At 29.7% G+C, this 23,945-nt stretch overlaps 1 protein-coding gene and 1 pseudogene across 1 annotated transcript; both read right to left on the reverse strand.

Moving 5' to 3' along the window:
- Positions 1–2,284: 2,284 nt before the first annotated feature.
- Positions 2,285–3,604, reverse strand: LOC116014060 (G-type lectin S-receptor-like serine/threonine-protein kinase LECRK4). Its single transcript, XM_031254046.1, has one exon. The coding sequence runs from the start codon at positions 2,991–2,993 to the stop codon at positions 2,400–2,402; it is 594 nt and encodes a 197-aa protein (XP_031109906.1). The 5' UTR covers positions 2,994–3,604; the 3' UTR covers positions 2,285–2,399.
- Positions 3,605–14,819: 11,215 nt separating this feature from the next.
- LOC116011917 lies at positions 14,820–17,012 on the reverse strand (annotated as a pseudogene).
- Between the last annotated feature and the right edge of the window lie 6,933 nt (positions 17,013–23,945).

The raw sequence follows: 23,945 nt of genomic DNA on the forward strand, positions 1-23,945 counted from the left end.
TTCTAAGGGTGTGTTTGGAAACCCGGAAAATGATTTCCGGAAATCATTTTCCGGGTTTACAGTGTTTGGCAAGTGAGGGGAAAATAGGGTCAACGGAAAATAAGGCTTCGGTCAACGGAAAAGGAAGTCATTTTTCCCGGAAATGACTTCCGGAATTTTTTTCCGGAAGTCATTTTCCGGAAGAAGACGCTCAACTGCTTTGTTTCGAAATCAGTCCAAACCAATCGCCGCTGACTGGTTTTCGCGAAACCAGTCTGACTGGTTTCGCAAACCAGTCAGAAACGGTTTCCGACTGGTTACGCAAATCAGTCGCCGACTGGTTTCGCGGAAACCAGTCAGTCGGCAACTGGTTTCCTTGAAACCAGTCGGCGACTGGTTTGCATAACCAGTCGCCGCATTTCTTTTTTTTTTTTTTCTTTTTGTTAATTTGTTGTGATTCTTTTTGTTAATTTGTTGTGATTTTTTTCTATTTAAACAAAAAATCATTTTCTTTTTCATTTTCTGGAAAATGAAGACTATTTTCCAGAATACATCCAAACACTGGAAATGAAGTTATTTTCTGGAAAATGACTCATTTTCCAGAAAACAATTTCCAGAAGTCATTTTCCTGCTTTCCAAACGCACCCTAAGTGTTCTTAATTCTCTTTTGAGTAACATTGTCATTGTCTTCATCTTTACTATTTGTTCTCTTCCTTTTTGTTGGTAGTGTGTTATTTGCAATTCGGTTACTGTTGGTAGCATAGATGACAACGTCATGCAATGAGATTATGATATAAGAGCTATGGACTTTCATTTAGGTGTTCTGCTTTGGGTTCATTTGGTTCAACCATTATTGTTGAATGAGTTATTGTGGATAAAGAAATCCCTAGTTTAAGAAAAAAGATTAAATAAATTAATAAAAATTTGAAAATTTAAAATATGTATTCCAAAGATATTAAAAGGTAGTTTCTCGCTTCAATTTGTTGGGTAATGGGTTATTTGGGTACTTTCATTGTCAACAAATCCTCCAAGTAGTTAATATGATTGGTTTCAAACTATTCTTTTTTATTTTTTTCATGATATGAAAGAAATATGTATCATTTTTTGGTGTAACTACTAATTTATTTAATTCAATAAGAGTAAAATAGAGTGATTCCGCTTCAATTTGTTGGGTTATTTGAGTACTTGGTAAATAAATATATAACATTAATATAATTATTTTAAATTAGCTTTAAATTTTTTTAAATTTTTTTTCATAGTGATAGGGAATATACCCCGGGGATACGGCCCTACGTATTTTTGTATGTATGATCCGTACGAGTACGGGCGCGGGTATTGGCCTATAAAAGGAACTTTGGTCCTAGTTGCAAAGGATTTCTGACTTTTGGGTCCCTTCTCCTCCTCTCTCTAGAAACATCAAGGCTAAGCTCTCCCTTCTCTCTATGTTACTCCTCAAAGAACAATCAATAAAGGAGATGGTTTGAGGGCCAATTACTAATTTACACTATACTTTACTCACATTGCTGTACACACGAATAGAAGGTTAAATTAAACACTATCACATAGTATTAATAAAATACTTGGTAAATAAATATATAACATTATTTTGTACTATAACTTTGATATTTAATTACAAGATATTTTAAAAATAAGATAATGGACAATGTAATGAATATCAATTGATAAATTTAAATGTAAAGAATCTTTGCATGAGAGAAAATAAGGACAATATAACTAATGAAATTATTTCTCTTATTTAATTTAAATTTTTGATAATGAATAATTTTTTCAAATAAAGGTATTGTAGACACATAATTTTAAATTAAAGAAATACATATGTATCATTTTTTGTTATAGCTACTAATTTATTTAATTTAATAAGAGTAAAATAGAGTGGGAAACTTAATTATGTCAAATTTGATTGAGATGAGCGAGGTTCGAACCTAAGACATTTTTTATAGAAATTAATGAGTAAGTCAAAAGTTAACGGAATATTAACGGAGAACAGAATATTTAACGGAAAACTTAACGGATAATTAAAAAAGTAATGTTAAATTAGGTAATCTATATTAATAATATTAATCTGAATTATCTTAACCATATATTTGATTAAATAATTTATCTGAACCATCCATTTGATTAAATAATTTGACCGCCATTTTTTCTACCCATTTTAGGCCTAACTCTCTTGGCTCTTATTAGTATAGTAGATAGTATATATATATATATAATATAAGGGCCTTAATTAAGTGGTGCAAGTTAACTTAGGCTTATTAAGTAGTTTGGTTGGACCAATAATTAGTAGTTGTCATTCAACGAGACTCTGTGCTTATATAAACTTGTATTGATGGGATACAAGGTAAGCATTATATAGCATTGAGACAAATATGGCTAACGGTAAACTATTATGTATGGTTAGATTAATTATATCTAACACGATGATCAACCAGACCTCCTCTTCTAATAGTCAATCCAATCTTAATAAGAGCTGAATTAGAATCACCCTTGGATCTCCTTCCATATTTCAGGGGCAACCTATCTTTTCTGCATTCCCCATCTTTAAACAGTACTGCATCACAATTGCAATCCTCCAAACAGGTTTGCTCACACTCTTCTTTAGTCAAAGCTTTCAACACAGCATAGGAATTGCTTTGCCACGTCGTGTTGTCCAATGCTCTCATTTCATAATCAATATCGCCGCCACCTGTTGAATGACAGCTTAGTGCAGTGAAATTTCTAATGCATCCTGAACTCCAGTTGCCTGGAATCACAAAATCAAACCCCGGGAGACATCTGCATTCAGATTCAGTGTCCATTGTAGTGCAAAAAGCATTCACCCCGCAGATACCTTTTGGGGCGCATTTATCTGCCGTAGTTGACCATAAAACTGACCAGTTTCCATGACCGAATGGACGTGAATACAGCCGGAAAATACCATCCACATCTAATTTTGCAATGTAAATATATTTTTCCTTTGGAAAGCCTCCTGTGGTTAAGTTATCCACATCAAACATTGCTGGTAGAATTGATCAAGTAGAGGTAAGCATCTTCCTCAAGATTTAGCGTAATCTGATTACCTTGACCAGCAGTGTTTGATGCCCAGTAAGCATTTTCACCAGTATCTGTAGTCTGGACTGGATACTGAACAAGGTTTCCGTCACTTTGCATCTTGATACGGAAAATTCCACAAGTGTCATCGTTTCCTGAAGCACTGGAAACCAACTCTTTTCCATTGGAAAGGCTCTGTCCGGGCAAAAGGGTATTTGTTGGATTATCAAAGCTCTGCCACATGATTCCATCAGAACTTTATACCACGAAATTTCCGTTGTCTAACATGGAAGCTAATGTAATAGGAAGACCATTATCAATAATACAACTAGCCTTCCATCGCTCTTCAACACCAAAGTTGAGTTGCTGGGGAAAATGGGATTAGTGTCCCTGTTGGCTGTCCAGACGGGTGTCCTCTCAGGTATGCCGGCTACGAATATTCCGACGACATAGCCACTACTGCCTTGCTGATAGAAACCGAAAGCGAAATGCCCATTGGGTGATAGCCATGAAGACTTGCCAGTTGGTGTTAAGGAGGAGCCTAGGCTTATGTTGGTGGAGGTTTGTTGAGCTGCTGCTGCTGATGAATAAAATGCAGCAGAAGAAGCAGAACGGCCATGGATTTAATGTTTTATTTTGCTTTCCCTTTGTTGTTGTGTTTTCATCTTCTTGGCACTTGGCAGGGTTTAAAAGCTTTTGAGCTGTGAATTTTCTGCAGAGTTCACCAGGAACAAAGTCTTGGTCATCAAGTCAACCCAATCAATCAGTCATCATATTAAATAACATCCAGTCCTTTTTTTTTTTATAATAATAATAAACCTTCATTAAATATTAGAAACAAGAACAACAAGGTTCAATGGAATGTAAAGCCATTCCATACAATCTGACATAGAACTAAATTTTCTAGCTAAGCTAATAAAACTTAGATTCGCAGACTGTGTTACAAGAGAGTTTTGATCCTTATAGGACCTTAAAACTTTTGTCAACTGATTGATGACCTTGCAGAATGTGTACAAGTTGACATCTGGATGGAGCAACTTACAAACCCCCTGAGTCTTTTTCTTCTTACTGAAGCCCATTGACATTTTTCCCAACTGAAGGTACGTATCCAGCCTTGTGTTTTTGACTGGATCATCAGTGTGTATCCTCCCAATTGAACTGATGTTCATGAGAGACATTCCATTGTCATCTACTTCGATCAGGATTAGTATCACACTAGCCACGACCGTATGTATCTTTGAAGCATTCCAAAAAACGAACCTCGTAAAATAACGAGAAAGAAATTATAAACTGCAATAAATGCAGAAGGAGACAACTGCAATAAATGCAGAGGGAGACAAAACAGAAACAATTATTAGAAGACAATAAAAGGATAAAAGACAAAGAAGTTAAGAGCTCAAGACGCACGGGTCTCAAGGCTATCAACCTATTACCCTACCCCCTATTATTATTATTATTATTATTATTATTATTATTATATAAAATTATTTTAAAGATGGAAGATGGTTAGGGAGGAGACGGCACTGGTGGTGGTGAGGTACAGCGGTGGCGGCGGTGGGATGGCGGTGCGGTGGCCGTTGGTGGAAGAGGCGCCGTGGTGGTGGGAAGAGAGGTGCGGTATTCAAAGTTATTCATCTAAGTCAATATGGTCCATCTAAGTCATGATACTCTTAATTATTTTTCATTTAGCATTTTTAGCCTATTTCTAACAAGTTACCCATCTAATTTGTTCACATGGAAAAAATAATAATAAAAAATGATGACATGCTATTTATATGAATGTTTTGGATGATTTTACCCTATTTCATTAATAAAGAAAATGATTTCTTGCAACGAAATAAGGTAGAAATCAAAGTTGTTATATAATGTTATAATTACAATGTACTGCATTACTGTGTATGTATAGTGGGGTATTCAAACTTGTTCGGCAATGAAATTTCATGAAAATCGATATATGAAAATTAAATATAATAACTTAAGATATTGTATAGAGTAAATTTTATTATTTTTTAAAAAATAATTTAATTTTCATATATCGATTTTCATGGAATCTCATTGTCGAATGACAATGAATACCCCGCTATACATACACAGTACACTGTAGTTAAAACATTATATAGCAACTTTGATTTATTCCCTATTTCATTGCAAGAAATCATCCAAAAATACAATATCTTAAGTTATTCAATTATCCAAAAATCCAAAAATATTAATTTATTTTTAAAATTAAATAAAATTTACCCAATACAATATCTTAAGTTATTATATAAATAATTTAATTTTCACATATCGATTTCCATGAAATCTCATTGCCGAACGATAGTGAATATCCCGTTATACATACACTGTAGTTAAAATTTATATAGCAATTTTGATTTCTACCCTATTTCATTGCAAGCAATTATTTTTTTTTCATTAATGAAATAGGGTAGAAATCATCAAAAACATCCATATAAATAACATGTCATCATTTTTTCTAATTTTAATTTTCCATGTCATCAAATTAGATGGTTACTTGTTAGAAATAGGCTAAAAATACTAGATGAAAAATAATTAGGAATATAATGGCCTAGATGGACCATATTTTAATTCAGGGTGCTAGATAAACAATCAATGAAAGTACATGGCCTATTTGACCCTTTTGCCTAAATAGAAAGATAGAGAAAAAAAATGTGTTTAAATGACAATGGTAGTGTTTAGCAAATAGCTCTTTTTTTGGATAAATCCACGAGGTGTTTCGCGTCTTTATCCGTCTGTTTAACGGTTCGAGTCCACCCGACTAATGCCTGCTCGCTCCAGGAGCTACGGGAGCTGGCCTAGGAGAATCGTCACTTGTGGTGTTTAGAAAATAGCTAATATAATATTAGTTAATTGTAAAAAGGTATTTGATAAATTAGTTTTCAGCTGATAACTAATTACATATAAAATAGCCTTTAAGGATATGAGTGTATTGTGCTATTTTAACAAGGACATTTATAGTAGTAGTAGTCAGCTTAACAAGGACATTTAAAGTCCAAAGTCAAATTTAAGACTAAAATATGCTCAAATTAAATGAGAAACCAAACAAGCTACTTTAATAGGCCATAATAACTTAAAATGACCTAAGGGTCCAAAATTGAATTATATGTTCTATGAGTTAATAATATGCTAAATTCAAACTTAATGCATGTTTTAATAAATGTATAATTGAAACAATAAATTAAATATTTGACGAATCTACATAGCATGCTTGAATTTACATATTAATGTATTATTAACCCATATATCCTTAAATAAATTGAAATTCTTGAGTCAATTTAATATAACCTTAATATTAAATTAAAATTCAAATAGCAAATTAAATACTTAATATTTGTCTGATGTTGAATAATAATTTAATTATGAATTTACAGGGCGTTTGGTTGGAGGGAGGGAATTTGGTGGAAAAAGAATTGTAATTCCATGGGAAAAGAATAATGCGGGAATAAAGTGGGAGTTTAAATTCCAGTGTTTGGTATGCGGGAATATAATTACTGGGAATTTCAATTCCAATGTTTGGTATACATGGGAATTGAGAGGGAATAAGTAATATAAAGTCGAAAATGCCCATTGTTGTTGTTGTTATTTATTTACTAGTATTTCACCCGTGCGTTGCACGGAATGGATTTGTTATAATATTTAAAGAATATTTGGATCAATATACAATTATATATATTATAACATCGAATATTATATAGCGCAATTGATGAAATTGATTGGATCGATTATGTTTTCTGTTGTTTTCCTTTGAATTAGAACAAATAATTGTCCAATTACCCGGGCGTGGATAAATTTTTTTTATTATATATTGAGATAATAAAAATAAAGATGAAATTATAAAAAATTCTAATATTGAACGTGTACATTTATTTGATTATAAGATTAGTGCAAAAATATTACTCAATTAATTGAATAATATATGACTTGTTTGTCTAAAATTATCTTAAAAAGATCTATAAGTAATATGACTTATATAATTATATTATGACTTATATAATTATATTATTACTAAAATAAATATGAGAAAATGAGAAATAAATTAATTGTAATTATTATAAAAATAAATTCAACGACCAATGCTTAACTTAATTATCATAATAATTATTAGGCAATTATTATTAGTCAATTACACTAATATATGTGTAATTATACTTTTATACTTTAAGTATATTCATTTTCACCATATTGCATTTAGTTTTATCTTCCTCCTCCATATTTGAATGAATTAATTTTGATTATTATAAAAATCTAACAACCCATGTTCAATTAATTTTTTAAAAGTTTAAATAACTTAGAGTTTTCAAAAGGAAAGTATAATTAACTATTAAAGTTTTTAAATAATTTTCAGTCAATTAGTAATATCCTTTTCTTTTCCCGATAAATGATTTTACTTTTATTAATAGTGTTGATACGTGAGTATACATATTATCAATTTATAAATATTAGTTAATTTCTATTTTACATTTTCTTAACAAATAAGCTTTATTAATTATTTGACCAATAAAATATTTCATTAATTGACTACAAAAGTTTAGGCGGGGAATTGTAACCCCCCGTATATTCCGATAAGTTTAGGGTTCGAACAATATTTTTTTTGGGCTATAATATTTACGAGATGATCCATCGGTACTTCAGAAGGATTTTTACAAGTGAGACTAATTATTAAAAAGCTGCGATCTACGTACCGGTCACGAACCGTAAAATTTTTAAGGACGTATACACAGTTCGAATTTCCCTAGGAAATGGATTATTAAGCATGATACGATTAAACGTGAACTCCCTACTCAGTTCAGTGGAAATTAGACGAACTGTAAGAGTGAAGTTTATTACGAACCTTCGTACCTGTATTTCGCGAGATACCAGAGAATTCCTGATTTTCGTGGTTAATGACGGGATTATTTTTAGAATAATTTTGGTGTTAGAATTTTTCCGAATTAAGTTATAATCCTCCGAACTTTTATCTGATTTACTCCCTAACTGGCAAAGGAGCCTTATTCTACAAGGCACACCATGGGGTTGTGACAAGTGGCATCATTATTTACCACATGGTAATAAATAATTAATTAAATGGGAAGAGTATGGGATAAGTTAAGCCATGTTTACACTCCAAGTCTTCCCCATCTCTCCCACACTCATCTTTCGAAAATGGAGAAGGAAAAAGAGAAGGAAAAAAAAATATCATCTTCTCTTTGAGATCCAAGAACTCCATAGCTTTTCTTCAATACAAGTGCTTCCATAATAGGTAAAACTTTGGTTTTATTCGGTTAATATGGCTAGAATCCTTCCTAGAACTTAAGTTTAAGCTAAGGGTTCATGAAAATGTTGTTATTATGGTGATTTTGTTTAGGATCTTCGGTGAAAATTTTGGAGGAGAAGGTCACCATCTTTCTACGGTCTTAAAAATCTACTTGGGAGGTAAGGAATTCCTTAAGTTGGTTTAGTCACTTGAAGGTGATCAAATGCTAGTAAATTATGTGACTAGGAATTTGATGTGAAAATCATGTGTTAAGTTTGTGGATCTACAAGTTGGCTCAAAGGACTACACTTGGAATTTTTGGTAATTTTTGTATACATGTTCATGGCTAATTTATGCATGTATATGTTGTATTTATGCCCATAGAAGCCTATACTTGTGAAAATATTGAAAAAAAATCAAAATAGATTTCTGGCAGTAACTTCCGAGATTTATTGGGAAAATTTGGTAAGGTATTTTGATTCCATTTTCTTCAGATATGTAGTTCAATAAGTGTAGAACCTGCATCTGAAATTTCGTAATGATCGGAGTAGTATAAGTATGGTTTTCGAATTTTTTTCCAAAACTGGTCCAGAGAGAAAAATTCTGGACAGCACACTGCCAAGGGAAAAAATGGAATTTTCTGTGTTTATTCGCGGATCAAAATGACCAAAACTTTTTATGGACATCAAGTACTATAAGTTGGGGTTCTACCATAAAACTTTCAAGTGAAAAAGAGTTCGGGAACTATTTTTACCGGCTCAATCTTTCGGACTGCGCCAAGCTGAAATTTTCTGAAAAGGAATGGTTAGAAACCAGTTTGACCAAAAATTTGGATGGACGCGGCCTTGGACGCGCGTCCATCGACGCCCAGGAGTTTCGGCGTCACGGCCGAGAGGCCGGACGCGGGCACGGACGCGCGTCCGCTGCGCGTCCGTGGCGCCCAGTTTTTCGGCGTCATTTGCCGAACCAGCGGACGCAGCTCGGACGCACGCGTCCGCTGAGCGTCCGCCGCTGCGGACAACTGCGAGTCCGCGCGACGCAGACTCGTTTTCGACCAAACCTTCTTCCGATGTTTTTGCTCCCGATTGTTATGATGTTTGGAAGGCCTACGGGCAACCGAGTCAATTTTTGAAAGCTCAAATATGATTTTATATGTTATGTCCATTAATTCGGGGAAAATTTGTGTTTTTAAAAGAAATAAAGGTGACTCTTGTCACTTGGATTTTCATGGTGAAAAACCATTAATAAGTGTGTGTAATTTGGAAACACATTTGGGTAAGAATGATCGTGTGAGTCATCACACGAACATACTAATTAAACCCAAGGAAAGAAAGAACGTTTTGAAAACCTTAGTTTCTGGATAATGTTATTGATATGTCTGACTTCTTGGGAGGCCTGCGGGAGCCGTGGCCCGGAAGTTAGTGAAATGCTTGACTTTGTGGGAGGCTTGAGAGCCGCGGCCCCAAAGTTATTGAAATGTTTGACTTTACGGGAGGCCTGCGGGAGCCGTGGCCCGAAAGTTATTGAGATGTTTGACTTCTTGGGAGGCTTGAGAGCCGGGGCCCGGAAGTTAGTGAAATGGTTGACTTTGCGGGAGGCTTGCGAGCCGGGGCCCCAAAGTTATTGAGATGTTTGACTTCGCGGGAGGCTTGTGAGCCGGGGCCCCGAAGTTATTGAGATGTTTGACCTGCGGGAGGCATGAGTGCCGCGGCCCGAGGTTCTTGAAAACATTCTAAGATTACCATACACTTATCCAGGGGGAAACTAAGTGAAACTTTACTAACTATGAAGATCTAGTTACTCCGTAACTAGATTGAAGAATAAAATGTCACGAATTTTTTTAACAGTATAGTGTGGGTTGTTGAATTCTCTATTTTGAGTTAAATGATGGAAATTCTCGGAAATGAAAAGTATTATATGTTGATGCAACTCGTATACTCTACTATACTTTCTTTTGTTGATAATCTGGTTGCAGGGAGATTTTCAACCTTTGGGTAAAGCTTACAGCTTCCTAAATATCACTTTTTCGAAACCTTTGTTTACTTTTGAGTGACAATGGATTTCCTTACTTAGCCCTTTGTTTACTTTTGAGTGACAATGGATTTCCTTACTTAGCCGTCGCGCTAACTTTGAGTGACAATGGATTTCCTTACTTAGCCGTCGCGCTAACTACAAGTGACAATGGATTTCCTTACTTAGCCGTCGCGCTAACTACAGTTCGATGTGTTTACAGATGTTGTCTAGTGTGGGTTCCTGAAGCCCGATGAGCTCTGAATAGGATGGAAGTCGAGGTTGAGGACTACTCTATCCTAGAATAGACACCCTGGAAGAATTATTTCCATATGTATTAAGTTGGAATATTGATGTGGTTATTTGATGTTGTAAGTTTAGCCTTAGCGTTTGGGTATAGGAGAGATACCTAAGCGTGGCGGTAACACCCAGTTTTCTGCTGGTTAGATGCTTCCGCAATGTATTATTAGGGATTTTGCAATAAATCCGAGATGTGAAAATTGGGGTGTTACAGGAATGAAATAGGAGGATTTTACTTTTATATATAGTATAGAATATAGATTACGATCTTTTTATATTTTAAATCAATTAGTAATATCATTTTTCTCGGAATAATGGTCAAATAAACCACTGAACTACACACAAAACTGCAATTAGGCCATCGAACTCAAAAAGAATGCAATTGGATTCCTAAACTATATAAACTCATGCAATTAAGTACAAATTGACATGTTTTTTTTTTTTAAAAAAAAAAAGTCCAAATTGACCTGTTTACCTACAATTGTGATGACATGGTGGTTACTAATTTTAAAATAAACTTTTTAAATAATTTTAATTAAAATAATTAAATAATAATAATAAAAAAAAAATTTAAAAAAACAGACGTCTCCGGCAGTTCTTCTATTTTTAAATTTTTTTTTTTTAATTATTAGTGCCGATTGTTATGTGTAAATTAATATCAGGCAACCTTATCTAGGAAAAATGAAAAGAATTACGTAGTAATATTTACCTAATTTTCGTTCCATTTTTAATTGATGATGTAGAATATTATTATTGAAATATTTCCGTTTCATTTTTAATTTCCGTTCCTTTTTTAATTTATCTTTAATATTGTTTGTAATATGCCTTTATTATTTATGATGTAGAATGTTTTCCTTTTTTAATTAAATTGCAATGATATGACCATTTCCTTTTTCATTTTAGTTAATTATGGATTTTTTTTTTATTTACAGTCAATTATTAATATTCATTTCCTTTTATATATTCTATCAATTAGTAACATCAGATTCATTTTTAGTCGATTTTTTTTTCAGTTAATTAGTCAATTAGAATAATAGATCCACTTGTATTTTTACCTAGTTTCTATTCTATTTTTAATTAATGATGTAGAATATTATTATTGAAATATTTTCATTCTATTTTTAATTTACCTTTACTATTGTTTAAAATTTAAAATATGCCTTTACTATTCTTATGTTTTTATATATAGTATAGATTAATATTATGCTAATTATGACGTCCATGTATTATGAATAAGTATGGTAATTAAGGAGTATATATTATAATTAAAAAATAATGTATATTTTAATTTCGTTTAATTATGGACGTAATATGTGTATGTTTAATTTTCTTTAATTTTATCCGTAATATATATGTGTATGTTTAATTTTCTTTAATTATGTCCGTAATATGTGTACCATTAATTTCTCTAATTGATTAGATAAAATTACGGCATGTATAAAAAACCGTTTAATAAAAGTATAATGTTTGAACTAATTTCTCAATGACCATAATTATTAAGATTTTATTCCAAAGTAACCATTAGCATAATTTTATATTTGTAATAATTTGTGAATTGAAATAATTTACATAATTGTATGGACGTAATAATATGTGAATTAGCATAATAATACGTGAATTGAAATAATTATCATAATTTTGTTAATCTCCTCTAATTATGGATGTAATATGTGTATTATCAATTTCGTTAACTGATTTGATAAAATTTATATTACGAACAACAATATTAATTCATTAGTTGTCATAATTTTTAAGATTTTATTCAAAAGTAATCAAATGAAATGCACGGGTAATTGACATTATCTGAAGTAAAAATATATAAAATTATCGTAAGAATGAAATCTCTATGTTTAATGACCATAATAAATTTAGATGTTAAATATAGTGTAATTACCACGGATTATTTAGATGGTAAATAGTATATGGTAATTACCTATATAGATTAGCATATTAAACGGATTAACATATGGAACAATGTTATAAAAAAGGAAGGAAGCCTTTTAGATAAAATATATTAGGAATAATATCAATTAAATAAAATATCATAGGAATTTCTCAATTCTATATTTATAATTACCTTTATAAACAGATTTAATAGGAAAATTTAGTTACAAACTTATATTAAGAGTTATGGATTATTATTATATTATTATTATTATTATTAGGAAAATTATATTAAGAATTTTAGATTATTATTACTACGGAGTATTATATTATTATTATTATTATTATTATTATTATTATTATTATTATTATTATATTAACATAATAGATTTTAAATCGAGGCTACAAAATTTAATATTATTATTTCATTTATTCAAGTATAGTAATCACCATTTTTTAACTAATAAGTGTGAATTAGTATTGTGCAATTAATGATAAAGATTAATAATAATTGGAATCAACAATCAATGATACAATGACCCATGTTTAGCTTCCAATGCACCATTTTTTATAAAATGAAGAATTGGAATGGTAAAACGAACAATTGGAATGAATAATTGAGGATTTATTCAAGTATAGTAACCACCATTTTTACCAAATTACATAAGCATCCGTAAATGGGGAAGATCAAGATTGCAAATTCTACAATATATAGATGAGCATCCGTAGATTGCTAGTTATTTTGCACAGTACAACTAAAAAGATGGATAGTTAAATAAGGTATTATCATTCAAAATCTTGTAATACAAAGTTACAATACAATGTTTTTCCATTAGAAATTACCAATCAAAATAATGTGATTAAAATATATAATTATAGAAAACATTTGATTGTTCACTACAATCACTCTGAAAATTGTAATTTTACATACGTGATACGCCCATGGCAAAATTGGCCTAGCTACTTGAAACCTTATCAGCAAAAATTAAAGCATATTGAGCTGTTAAAATCAAAGTAAATCACAGTACTACAAAATACTCTATGGAATGCAGACTACACCATAAGGATCTCCAACATGCAGAATGAAAAAACTAAAAATTAAATCATACCGCATACCATAACAATTCTTCGCGTGTTAAAGTTCGATCTTCGACTTCGTAGAATTACAGATTATAGATCTCTAACTAATAGTGAGAGCACAGATATTGGTACGTTGTGAGAGAAGAGTCATTTCTCATCATTATATAGTGGAGGATAAACATAATATGGAAGATTTTTCAAAAGGAAAGTATAATTAATTTTAATTTTATGTAAATATAGATGATTGACATGTAAAAATTTTACTACAATATTATATAATTTTTTCATTCTAATATAGTTAATTACATGTCAATTATATAAATATATATAGATATATAGATATAGATATAGATTATCATATCACTAATCACCAATCACCAATTAATTAATTAATATCAATATCAATCTATATAAATATAAATATTAATATATAACAATATTACCATATCACTAATCACCAATCACCAATTAATTAATTAATATTAATATATAACAATATTACCATATCTCTAATCACCAATCACCAATTAATTAATTAATATTAGTATATATTAATATATTATATATTAATATATTAATATTAAGAATAATACCATATACCATATTATCAATTATCAATTATATATCACCAATCACCCATCACCCATTAATATTAACAATATTACCATATTATCGTATTATCATTATCATATATTACCATAATAATATTATAGGATGGATAATTAATAAAATAATAAAATAATAAATAAATAAAATAAATGATTTTACCAAAATACCCCTAAGTTTTGCGGGGAAAATTTGGGAGGAGAAATTTTTTTTTATATATAGTATAGATATATATTTTATTATTATTACTAGTATTTACACCCGTGCGATGCACGGAATGAGTTTGTTATAATATATTAAGAATATTTGAATGGATATACAATTATTTAAATTATAACATCAAATATTATATAGTGCAAGTGAAGATATAAGTTGGGTCATTTATGTTTGTTGATGTTACCATTGCTTGAATTCGAGTAAATAATTGCTCAAATTAATAACTAATGTGTAGATGTAGGTATGCGGTGTTGTAGCTTTAGAGATTTTATAGATCATTGTTAGGAATTTTTAGAAATTGGCCCAATGTGCTCGTTCTCTGGCAACTTAGTTATAGTAATGAATTGCTATCCTAATTTATTTGTATAGATGATATATTTTTTGTCTAGATATATAGCAACTTTATCATTTTGAAAAAAAAACATAATATCATTGATTATATTTACACATTATTGAAAACCTCTTTGTAGACGACATTGGAAGTCGCAACACAATCTTGTCCATCCTCGTCTACCGCTAACACCTTCAGGCCATTAGGATGACTGACTCGGGAGAAAGCTACATAAAAATGACCGTGACTAAAGACCGATTTTTTTAGCAATAACCCAACGTGAATTAGTGTTTGGCATTGGCTTTTGTTTATAGTCATGGCATATGCAAGCATCAACGAGAATTGTTTACGCTGGAACTTGAAGGGCAATCTCGTATCAGAAGGACTAAGAGACATTCGGGGGATAAGAACTTTGGTCCCTTCATGTGTCCCATTAACTATTCTTGCTTCGACAATGTGATCTGCCAATCTTGTGATAATGAGCCGTGTTCCGTTACAAAGACCAAGATAGTGGTCTATGTTCCGCAATAACATAACAGGTGCACCGACCTTTAATGTCAATGAATGATTAGGAAAGCCCGACAATCTCAAACTATTTAAGAATTCAGGAGTGTGCACTTATGATAGATTTTCACCGCCTGATTCTGCCTTACACAAAGAGTCACAACTTAAATATGTTCGTCCTTCTGCAGTATTGTTGTCGCACATGTACTGATTAATTTGATCAACGATATCTAAAGTCGGCGAGAGGATCGCTCTGCCTTCTAGCTGCGACTCATCAAGCATGCCATATCTCGAGCTTGGGAATGTGCTCTCAACTATAGTTGCTATGGGATCGTATCCACACTTCAACAAAAACCTTGCCGTTATATCGATATCAGATGAACCATTGTTTACAACCCCTGCAATCCATTTTGAAAACCAATCAACTGTATGTCTATCTTCCTCTGAAGCTAAGGTCCGTAGTTTCAAGTTCTTGGTCAGCCTTAATACCTTGCAATTTGTCCACAGGTATGAAGAATTAATAGTTGCTCCGACAACTTCTGGTCTTGTTGCTTTCGGAATAACAGGTAGGATCTGTCTAAAATCGCCGCCCAAAACTACTGTTTTTCCACCAAAAGTCTTTTCAGCACTACCCGGTATGGCGAACCTCAATATGTCCCTCATGGTTTTGTCCAAAGCCTCAAAACAGTATTTGTGCGTCATCGGTGCTTCATCCCATATTATCAATTTGCTCCTTATTATAAGCTCAGTGATAAGCACTATTTTTATATTTAATTTAGATTAATTCTTATAATAAATTAGTTTTATATATTTAACGTTATATTTATTTTAAGCCTTATTTTATATTTTGCACTAATATAATAATTATGTGACTAATTAGACTTAATGACTACTTTAACTATTAAAATTATATTAATATTATTAATAAGATTTGGGTTCAAATAATTATTTGAGCTAATTAAATATTTCTTTTTATTGTTTTTAATTAGTTGGTCCAAATTATTTTAGTTGTTTTAATCGTCCAAGCAGGCCAACTTGTTTTTAGTTTTATTTTCCTTTGTTTTACTTATGTATGTAGATTGAGAAGACCAATTCCACGGATGAGCTGCAGTGAACTAACGCAATGAACAGAGAAATAATTTTGTGGATCAAATTAGTGCATTCACCATGCAACTCACCCACGAAGCTTCTCATTTCATGCACCACGTCGCCGAATTTTTTGCTTTTCCACAAAATTGCACATTTCTCTCTCTTAATTTATAGTATAAATAGCATGCATACATTTGTAAGAAGGAATCATCATTAGCAAGTAATATTCTTTTGTCTTTCATCTCTCACGTTAGTAACACATATATATTTATATATCTTTATTTTGTAAACAATCCCTACGATGTACTGCTGAGTTCTTATTTTTCCAATTCGAGGATTATGGAAGTTTGATTCTACAAGACCAGTAAGCTTTATTTAGTCTAGATTATTCTTTGCGCTTTATTATCTATATATCTTCTGTTATATTCACTCAGCAAGGTCACTACCTTGCGATATATTGCACGTGGAATCTTCGTTCAAAGAAAGTGGTATAGCAAATCTGGAATGCGCCGTTCTGCCTCCCGGCAACAACAAAGATGCTATTCCACTGGAAGCAACATTTAGAACAATATCACCGCGACTCCTTATCTTTGATGATAACGTTCTCCACACGAACGTCTTGCCTGTTCCTCCGTAACCATACACAAAGAATAATCCACCTCCATTTGAATCAATATCATTCATCACAGAGTCGTAAACATTCTTTTGTTCATCGGTCAATTGTGCTACCAATGTCTCATGCTCTGTCTTCAAAGATTCCTTGTCATACGCCAACTCTTCGGCTATCAGCATGTTTTCACTCAAACCCATGCTACTTTCGTCTGGAATTGGCATTTCCGAAAAGTCTTTCAAGCTTTTTCCCCACGAAGATAGCAAATTTTCCAACTCCATCAGAGCAAACTGTTTTTTATCTGAATCCGATAACATCAACTCTTAAAAGGCAAAAAAAATAAAAGAAACAAAAACAAATAACAAATTAGTTTATTTATAAATAATGAAAAGCAAATAAGAAAGTCGAATAAATATATTGGAGTTCGATATACCTGGATTTTGCAAGACACGTCGACGTTGAACCTGTGCATCCTTGGCAAGAAATTCCCAAACGGCATCCCAAACTACTTCTGGCTTACTGAGTGAACTTGAAGTGAGAAGCATAACAAATAACCTTCGCAATGCATACGCGGATGCCCAGTAACTCGAATCAATAATGCCATCAATGTACTCCTTGTCATCATCTAATAATCCATATTCATAACACGTATCCCTAAACGAATTATGAATGACTCTTGCAACAGTGCGAATATCTTCATGGCTAAAAGGTCCGCGTACCAAATTTAAAAGACATCTAAGATAGTATAACTCTCCACACCCTGGTGGAACATAGAACAATCATCCTATGAAAGATCTTAAACCGACTTCATGACAGAAATGAGACATTATATTACCGAGTAAGTTTGGTTACATATGGTGGTTGTAAATAGTAAGCAGTTATCAAATTAATATCACCCTACAATTGCTTCATTTTCTTCTTTTTTTAGAATTTCGTGTTTTAATATTATTGTACTCTTAATATTATTTTATTGTTTTAATTGTTTTAATGTACAATATTTTGGGTGGGAAATAGGATTTCGTTTTGGAGGATTTTGTTTATATATATATATATATATATATATATATATATATATATATATATATATATATATTATAACAATGTACTAATCCTAATGCATAACAATGTTTTGATGTTATAGGATTTCGTGTTTTAATATTATTGTACTTTTAATATTATTTTATTGTTTTAATTGTTTTAATGTACAATATTTTGGGCGGGAAATAGGATTTCGTTTTGGAGGATTTTGTTTTTATAAGTACTAGTATTTTCACCCGTGCGTTGCACGGAATTAATTTGTTATAATATTTTAAGAATATTTGGATCGATATACAATTTTATAAATTATAACATCGAATATTATATAGCGCAATTGATGAAATTAGTTGGATTGATTATGTTTGCTGATGTTTTCTTTGCTTGAATTAGAGCAAATAATTGTCCAATTACCCGTGCGATTCACGGATAAATTTTTGTATTATTTATTTAGATAATAAAATTAAAGAAAATTATTTTTAAAAAAATATAATATTGAACATGTACATTTATTTGATTATACGATTAGTGCAAAAGTATCACTCAATTAATTGAATAATATATGACTTGTTTGTTTACCATTATCTTAAAAATATCTATATTTAATATAACTCAAGTAATTATATTATTACAAAAATAAATATGGAAAAATGAGAAATAATTTAACTTTAATTATTATGGAGTATAAAAATAAATTCAACGACCAATATTTAGCTTAATTACGATAATAATTATTAAGCAATTATTATTAGTCAATTACACTAAATTAATTATTTTTCGTTAATAGAAATATCAATTCGTATATACAAAAATTATTATTATTATATATTAAATATGTTTGACCTTCTGCAGTGTTCATGTCACACGTGTACACATTAATTTGATCAACGACATCTAAAGTTGGTGAGGGGATTGCTCAACCTTATAGTTAATAAATATTAATTATTATGGAGTACTATTTATTAATATAATTATTAATTAATATAATTAATTAATTAATATTTAATTTATATAATTATAATAATATAATTGCCAATTATATTTCCAATGAAATATTAATATATTCATTTTATTTTTTCTAATATTTTAATTTCCTTTTGAATATATTCATTTTCTTTTTCCTTTATAATTAGAATTATTTATTGTCATTCATTTTTCCTTCATAATTTTTTCCTAATATTTCATTTATTGGTTACTAATTGTTTTGTAGGGAAAGCTATGGTATATTTCCAGTGAAATATTAATATATTCATTTTGTTTTTCCTAATATTTCATTTCCTTTTAAATATATTCATTTCATTATTCCTTCGTAAAAAGAATTAATATTGATCTCCATTCCTTTTTCCTTAATAATTTTTTCCTAATAGTTCATTTGTTGGTTACTAATTTTTTCATATGGAAAGTTGTGTCATATTTTCAGTGAAATATTAATATATTTCTTTCATTTTTCCTAATATTTTATTTCCTTTTAAATATATTCATTTCCATTTTCCTTCATAAAAAATTATTATTCATTCCTCTTTTTTTTCCTTCATAATTTTTTCCTAATATTTCATTTGGTGGTTACTAATTTGTTTATAGAGAAAACTGTGTTATATTTCCAATGAAATATTAATATGTTCATTTCGTTTTTCCTAATATTTTATTTCCTTTTGATATATTTATTTCCTTTTTCCTTCATAAAAAGAATTAATATTATTTTACATTCCTTTTTCCTTTATAATTTTTTCCTAGTCATTCATTTGGTGGTTACTATTTTTTTCGTAGTGAAAAGTTGTGTTATATTTCCAGTGAAATATTAATATATTCGTTTAAGTTTTCATAATATTCCATTTTCTTTTTAGTATATTCATTTCTTAATATTGCTTTCCATCCATTCCTTTTTCTTGATAGTAATTGCCAATTAATTGGCCTGATTCCATGCCAATTAGTAAGAAAATATTAATAACAGATTCCCGTGTAATATTTATTTTCTTTTCATTCATAAAAATTTATTATTAATTTCCATATGATTAAAAAGTAATATAATTATAAAAATATAATTGTTGAATATATTTTCAGTGAAATATTAATAAATTCATTTTGTTTTCATTCTAAATAATTAATATAATTATAATTATAATATAAATTTTCGATTATATTTCCAGTGAAATATGAATATATTCATTTCCTTTTTCCTTCATATATTCATTTCCATTTCTTTTTCTTTCATAATTTTTTGCTAATATTTCATTTGGTGGTTACTAATTTTTGCATAGAGAAAGCTATGTTATATTTATAGTGAATTTTTATTATTAACCTCCTTTTTCATTTGGTCTGATTCCTATGCCAATTAGTAACATTAGAAACATATATTAATAAGGCAAAAAATTGTGTGAGACCGTCTCACCATGAGACGGGTCGGGTCGGGTCGGGTCAAGATGCAAATGTAACACTTATATGCACACATGTCATACTTATATGCTCAAATGTAATACTAATCAGGAATAAAATTTTTGTTACTTATTAGGATAAATGTAATACTTTTAAAGGAAAATACAATACTTTTACATTTCGATTTAAAAGTATTACATTTTTCCTCAAAAGTATTATATTTGCCCTTATAAGTGAGAGGCACTTGTCAACATTACTTATTATGAAAAATGTATTACTTTTTCTCTTATAAGTAACAAAAATTGTATTTTTGATTAGTGTTATATTTNTGCCAATTAGTAACATTAGAAACATATATTAATAAGGCAAAAAATTGTGTGAGACCGTCTCACGAATAAGGATCCGTGAGACGGTCTCACACAAGTGTGACCCTATTAATAACAGATTTCCGTGTGTAATATTTATTTCCTTTTTCATTCATAAAAAGATTTTAATATTCATTTCCATATAATTAATAAGTAATATAATTATAAAAATATAATTGCCAATTATATTTCCAATGAAATATTAATATATTNAGAGAAAGCTATGTTATATTTATAGTGAATTTTTATTATTAACCTCCTTTTTCATTTGGTCTGATTCCTATGCCAATTAGTAACATTAGAAACATATATTAATAAGGCAAAAAATTGTGTGAGACCGTCTCACCATGAGACGGGTCGGGTCGGGTCGGGTCAAGATGCAAATGTAACACTTATATGCACACATGTCATACTTATATGCTCAAATGTAATACTAATCAGGAATAAAATTTTTGTTACTTATTAGGATAAATGTAATACTTTTAAAGGAAAATACAATACTTTTACATTTCGATTTAAAAGTATTACATTTTTCCTCAAAAGTATTATATTTGCCCTTATAAGTGAGAGGCACTTGTCAACATTACTTATTATGAAAAATGTATTACTTTTTCTCTTATAAGTAACAAAAATTGTATTTTTGATTAGTGTTATATTTAACCATATAAGTGTGAGATTTGCACATATAAGTATGACATTTGCATGGTGCTTTGACCCGACCCGACCCGACCCGTCTCACGAATAAGGATCCGTGAGACGGTCTCACACAAGTGTGACCCTATTAATAACAGATTTCCGTGTGTAATATTTATTTCCTTTTTCATTCATAAAAAGATTTTAATATTCATTTCCATATAATTAATAAGTAATATAATTATAAAAATATAATTGCCAATTATATTTCCAATGAAATATTAATATATTATTTTCTTTTTCCATCATAAATATTAATATACTTAATATAATTATAATAATTTAATTGTCAAAATAAATTCAATTCTTTTTTTGTTCAATTTTCAATCAAATATTAATATTAATTTACTTTTTCAAATGGCATAAATTCTGTACCGTTTAATTTCCAATTAATTATTTTTTTAATATTTTTTTAACTATAATTTCACCTCTGAACATGGTATGAATAAACGAAATGTAAAACCATGAAATGTTAAGATTTAAAAAAATTACACAAATTTAAAATTTGAAATCTTTAATGCCCAAAAACATAAAATATAATGTCTATGATTTCAAGAGGAAATATTTTATTAATTGCTTCTCAACCTTCACATCCATCTCTTAACAGATCCATTATCCTTTGCATCGCATTGCTTATTAGGCTCCAAATATCTGCATTTATAATTAAAGAATCAAGAGAGCTGGAAATATAAGATTTCAAATATAAAAGAATAGTTAAAAAATCAATTAAAAAAGAATAGTTAATACTTAGAATAAAAGTTGTAGTTATTTGACAAATTAGCTTACATTTCGACAATTGAAGCTACCAACAATTAACCCCAGCGCTTGTGATTGCAAAATATAAGAACCTGTAATGAATGTAACCAAAAAAATCAAAAAAAAAAAAAAGAAAAAAAAAAGAAGAGAAGATAAGATAAGAACGGTGGTGGTGGTGGACTGAGTTTCTTCTTGTATTTATAGCCATATAATAAAGAGAGAGATGCAGAGATATTATTGTTAATTGGTAATTCATTTGATTACCATTCATATGTTTTCACCATTAACATAATAATAACATATCTTTTGGTAATAATTGCTAATTTGGTAATAAATAAATGAAATTGTAAACAAATAGGTATTGTAATATAATATATATGGAATTCAATTATAATTAATAGAATTCCATACAATTATAACTAATATATTTTTATATATATATTATTATATCGATTCTTATTCTACCATAATAAATAAATAAATAAATAAATCTATACCATAAACATTTGTTAGTGGTATTACATTAATGCATGTATATGTATTAATCTATATGAAATACAAATATATTATCATAATAATTAATTACCATAAACAATTTTAAGTGGTATTATATTAATGCACGTATATGTATTAATCTATAAAATATAAATATACTATCATAATAATTAATTACCATAAATATTTTTCAGTGGTATTACATTAATGCACGTATATGAATTAATCTATAAAATACAAATATACTACCATAATAATTACCATAATTACTAATAAGGAATTCCCATAATTACTAATAACTAATTACCAATCTATACTATTATTAATATATTATGATTACCATAATTACTAATATTATGATAGAATAATATTAATTAATTATAATTAGAATAATAATTACCATATTACTAAAATGCCCCTAAGTTTTGGGGGGAAAATTTGGGAGGAGGAAATTGTTTTTATATATAGTATAGATATAGATTTTATTATTATTATTATTATTATTATTATTATTATTATTATATTCTTAAGTGACAAGTATCTATTGGACCCATTTGCATACTCAAACCCAAAAAATATAACATATTAAATTCAAAAGTACTCATCTGCCGTATCTCTTGAACTAAAAAAATCACAAGCATTTGATTTGAGTAGTCATAAATTTTGTAGAGATTATATATATAAAGAATTCAAAGGAACATACACAAAAGTTGTTGTATATAAACAATGCAAATTTTGAATAGTTGCTGCATATAAATATTTAAAGGAACATACACAAAGGGAAGTCGAAGAATAATACACTCTATAATTTTGAAGGGAAGGTTAGACATCAATTTTAGGTTAAAATAAGGGAGGGTAATTTTGTCTCAAGGTTATCTTTTTTCTTCCTAAAATCCATAGAATTAAAATCCCGGGGGGACCATGGGATTCTAATTCCATGAAAATGAGGGAATTGCAATTTCGTGGAATTGCAATTCCCTCCAACCAAACGAAGGAATTTAGTTCCCTTCGAAATTAAGTGGGAATTACGTGAGAAAGGAATTGTAATTCCCTCCAACCAAACACCCTGTTAATGCCAAAATTAAGAGGAAACTAAAAGGCATTAATATTTCAAAAAACAAGCAATTACCATATATTACCATTTTGCCAAATAATACACAATAATAAATTAGGTAATATTAATATGGCAATAATAAACTTAATATAAGTACCATTTACCATAATTAATATGTATAATAAAATAAGGCAAATATTTACAATAAATGGTAAAAGAAAAGCAAGAGCAAATTGCCCCTATTGTAACTCTGAAATTACAGT

Source organism: Ipomoea triloba, chromosome 3 (genome assembly GCF_003576645.1).
Source record: "Ipomoea triloba cultivar NCNSP0323 chromosome 3, ASM357664v1".
NCBI lineage: Eukaryota > Viridiplantae > Streptophyta > Magnoliopsida > Solanales > Convolvulaceae > Ipomoea > Ipomoea triloba.

Excerpts from the sequence above, each read along its gene's own strand:
- LOC116014060 (XM_031254046.1), bottom strand. The coding sequence starts at position 2,993 with ATGTTTGATGTGGATAACTTAACCACAGGAGGCTTTCCAAAGGAAAAA.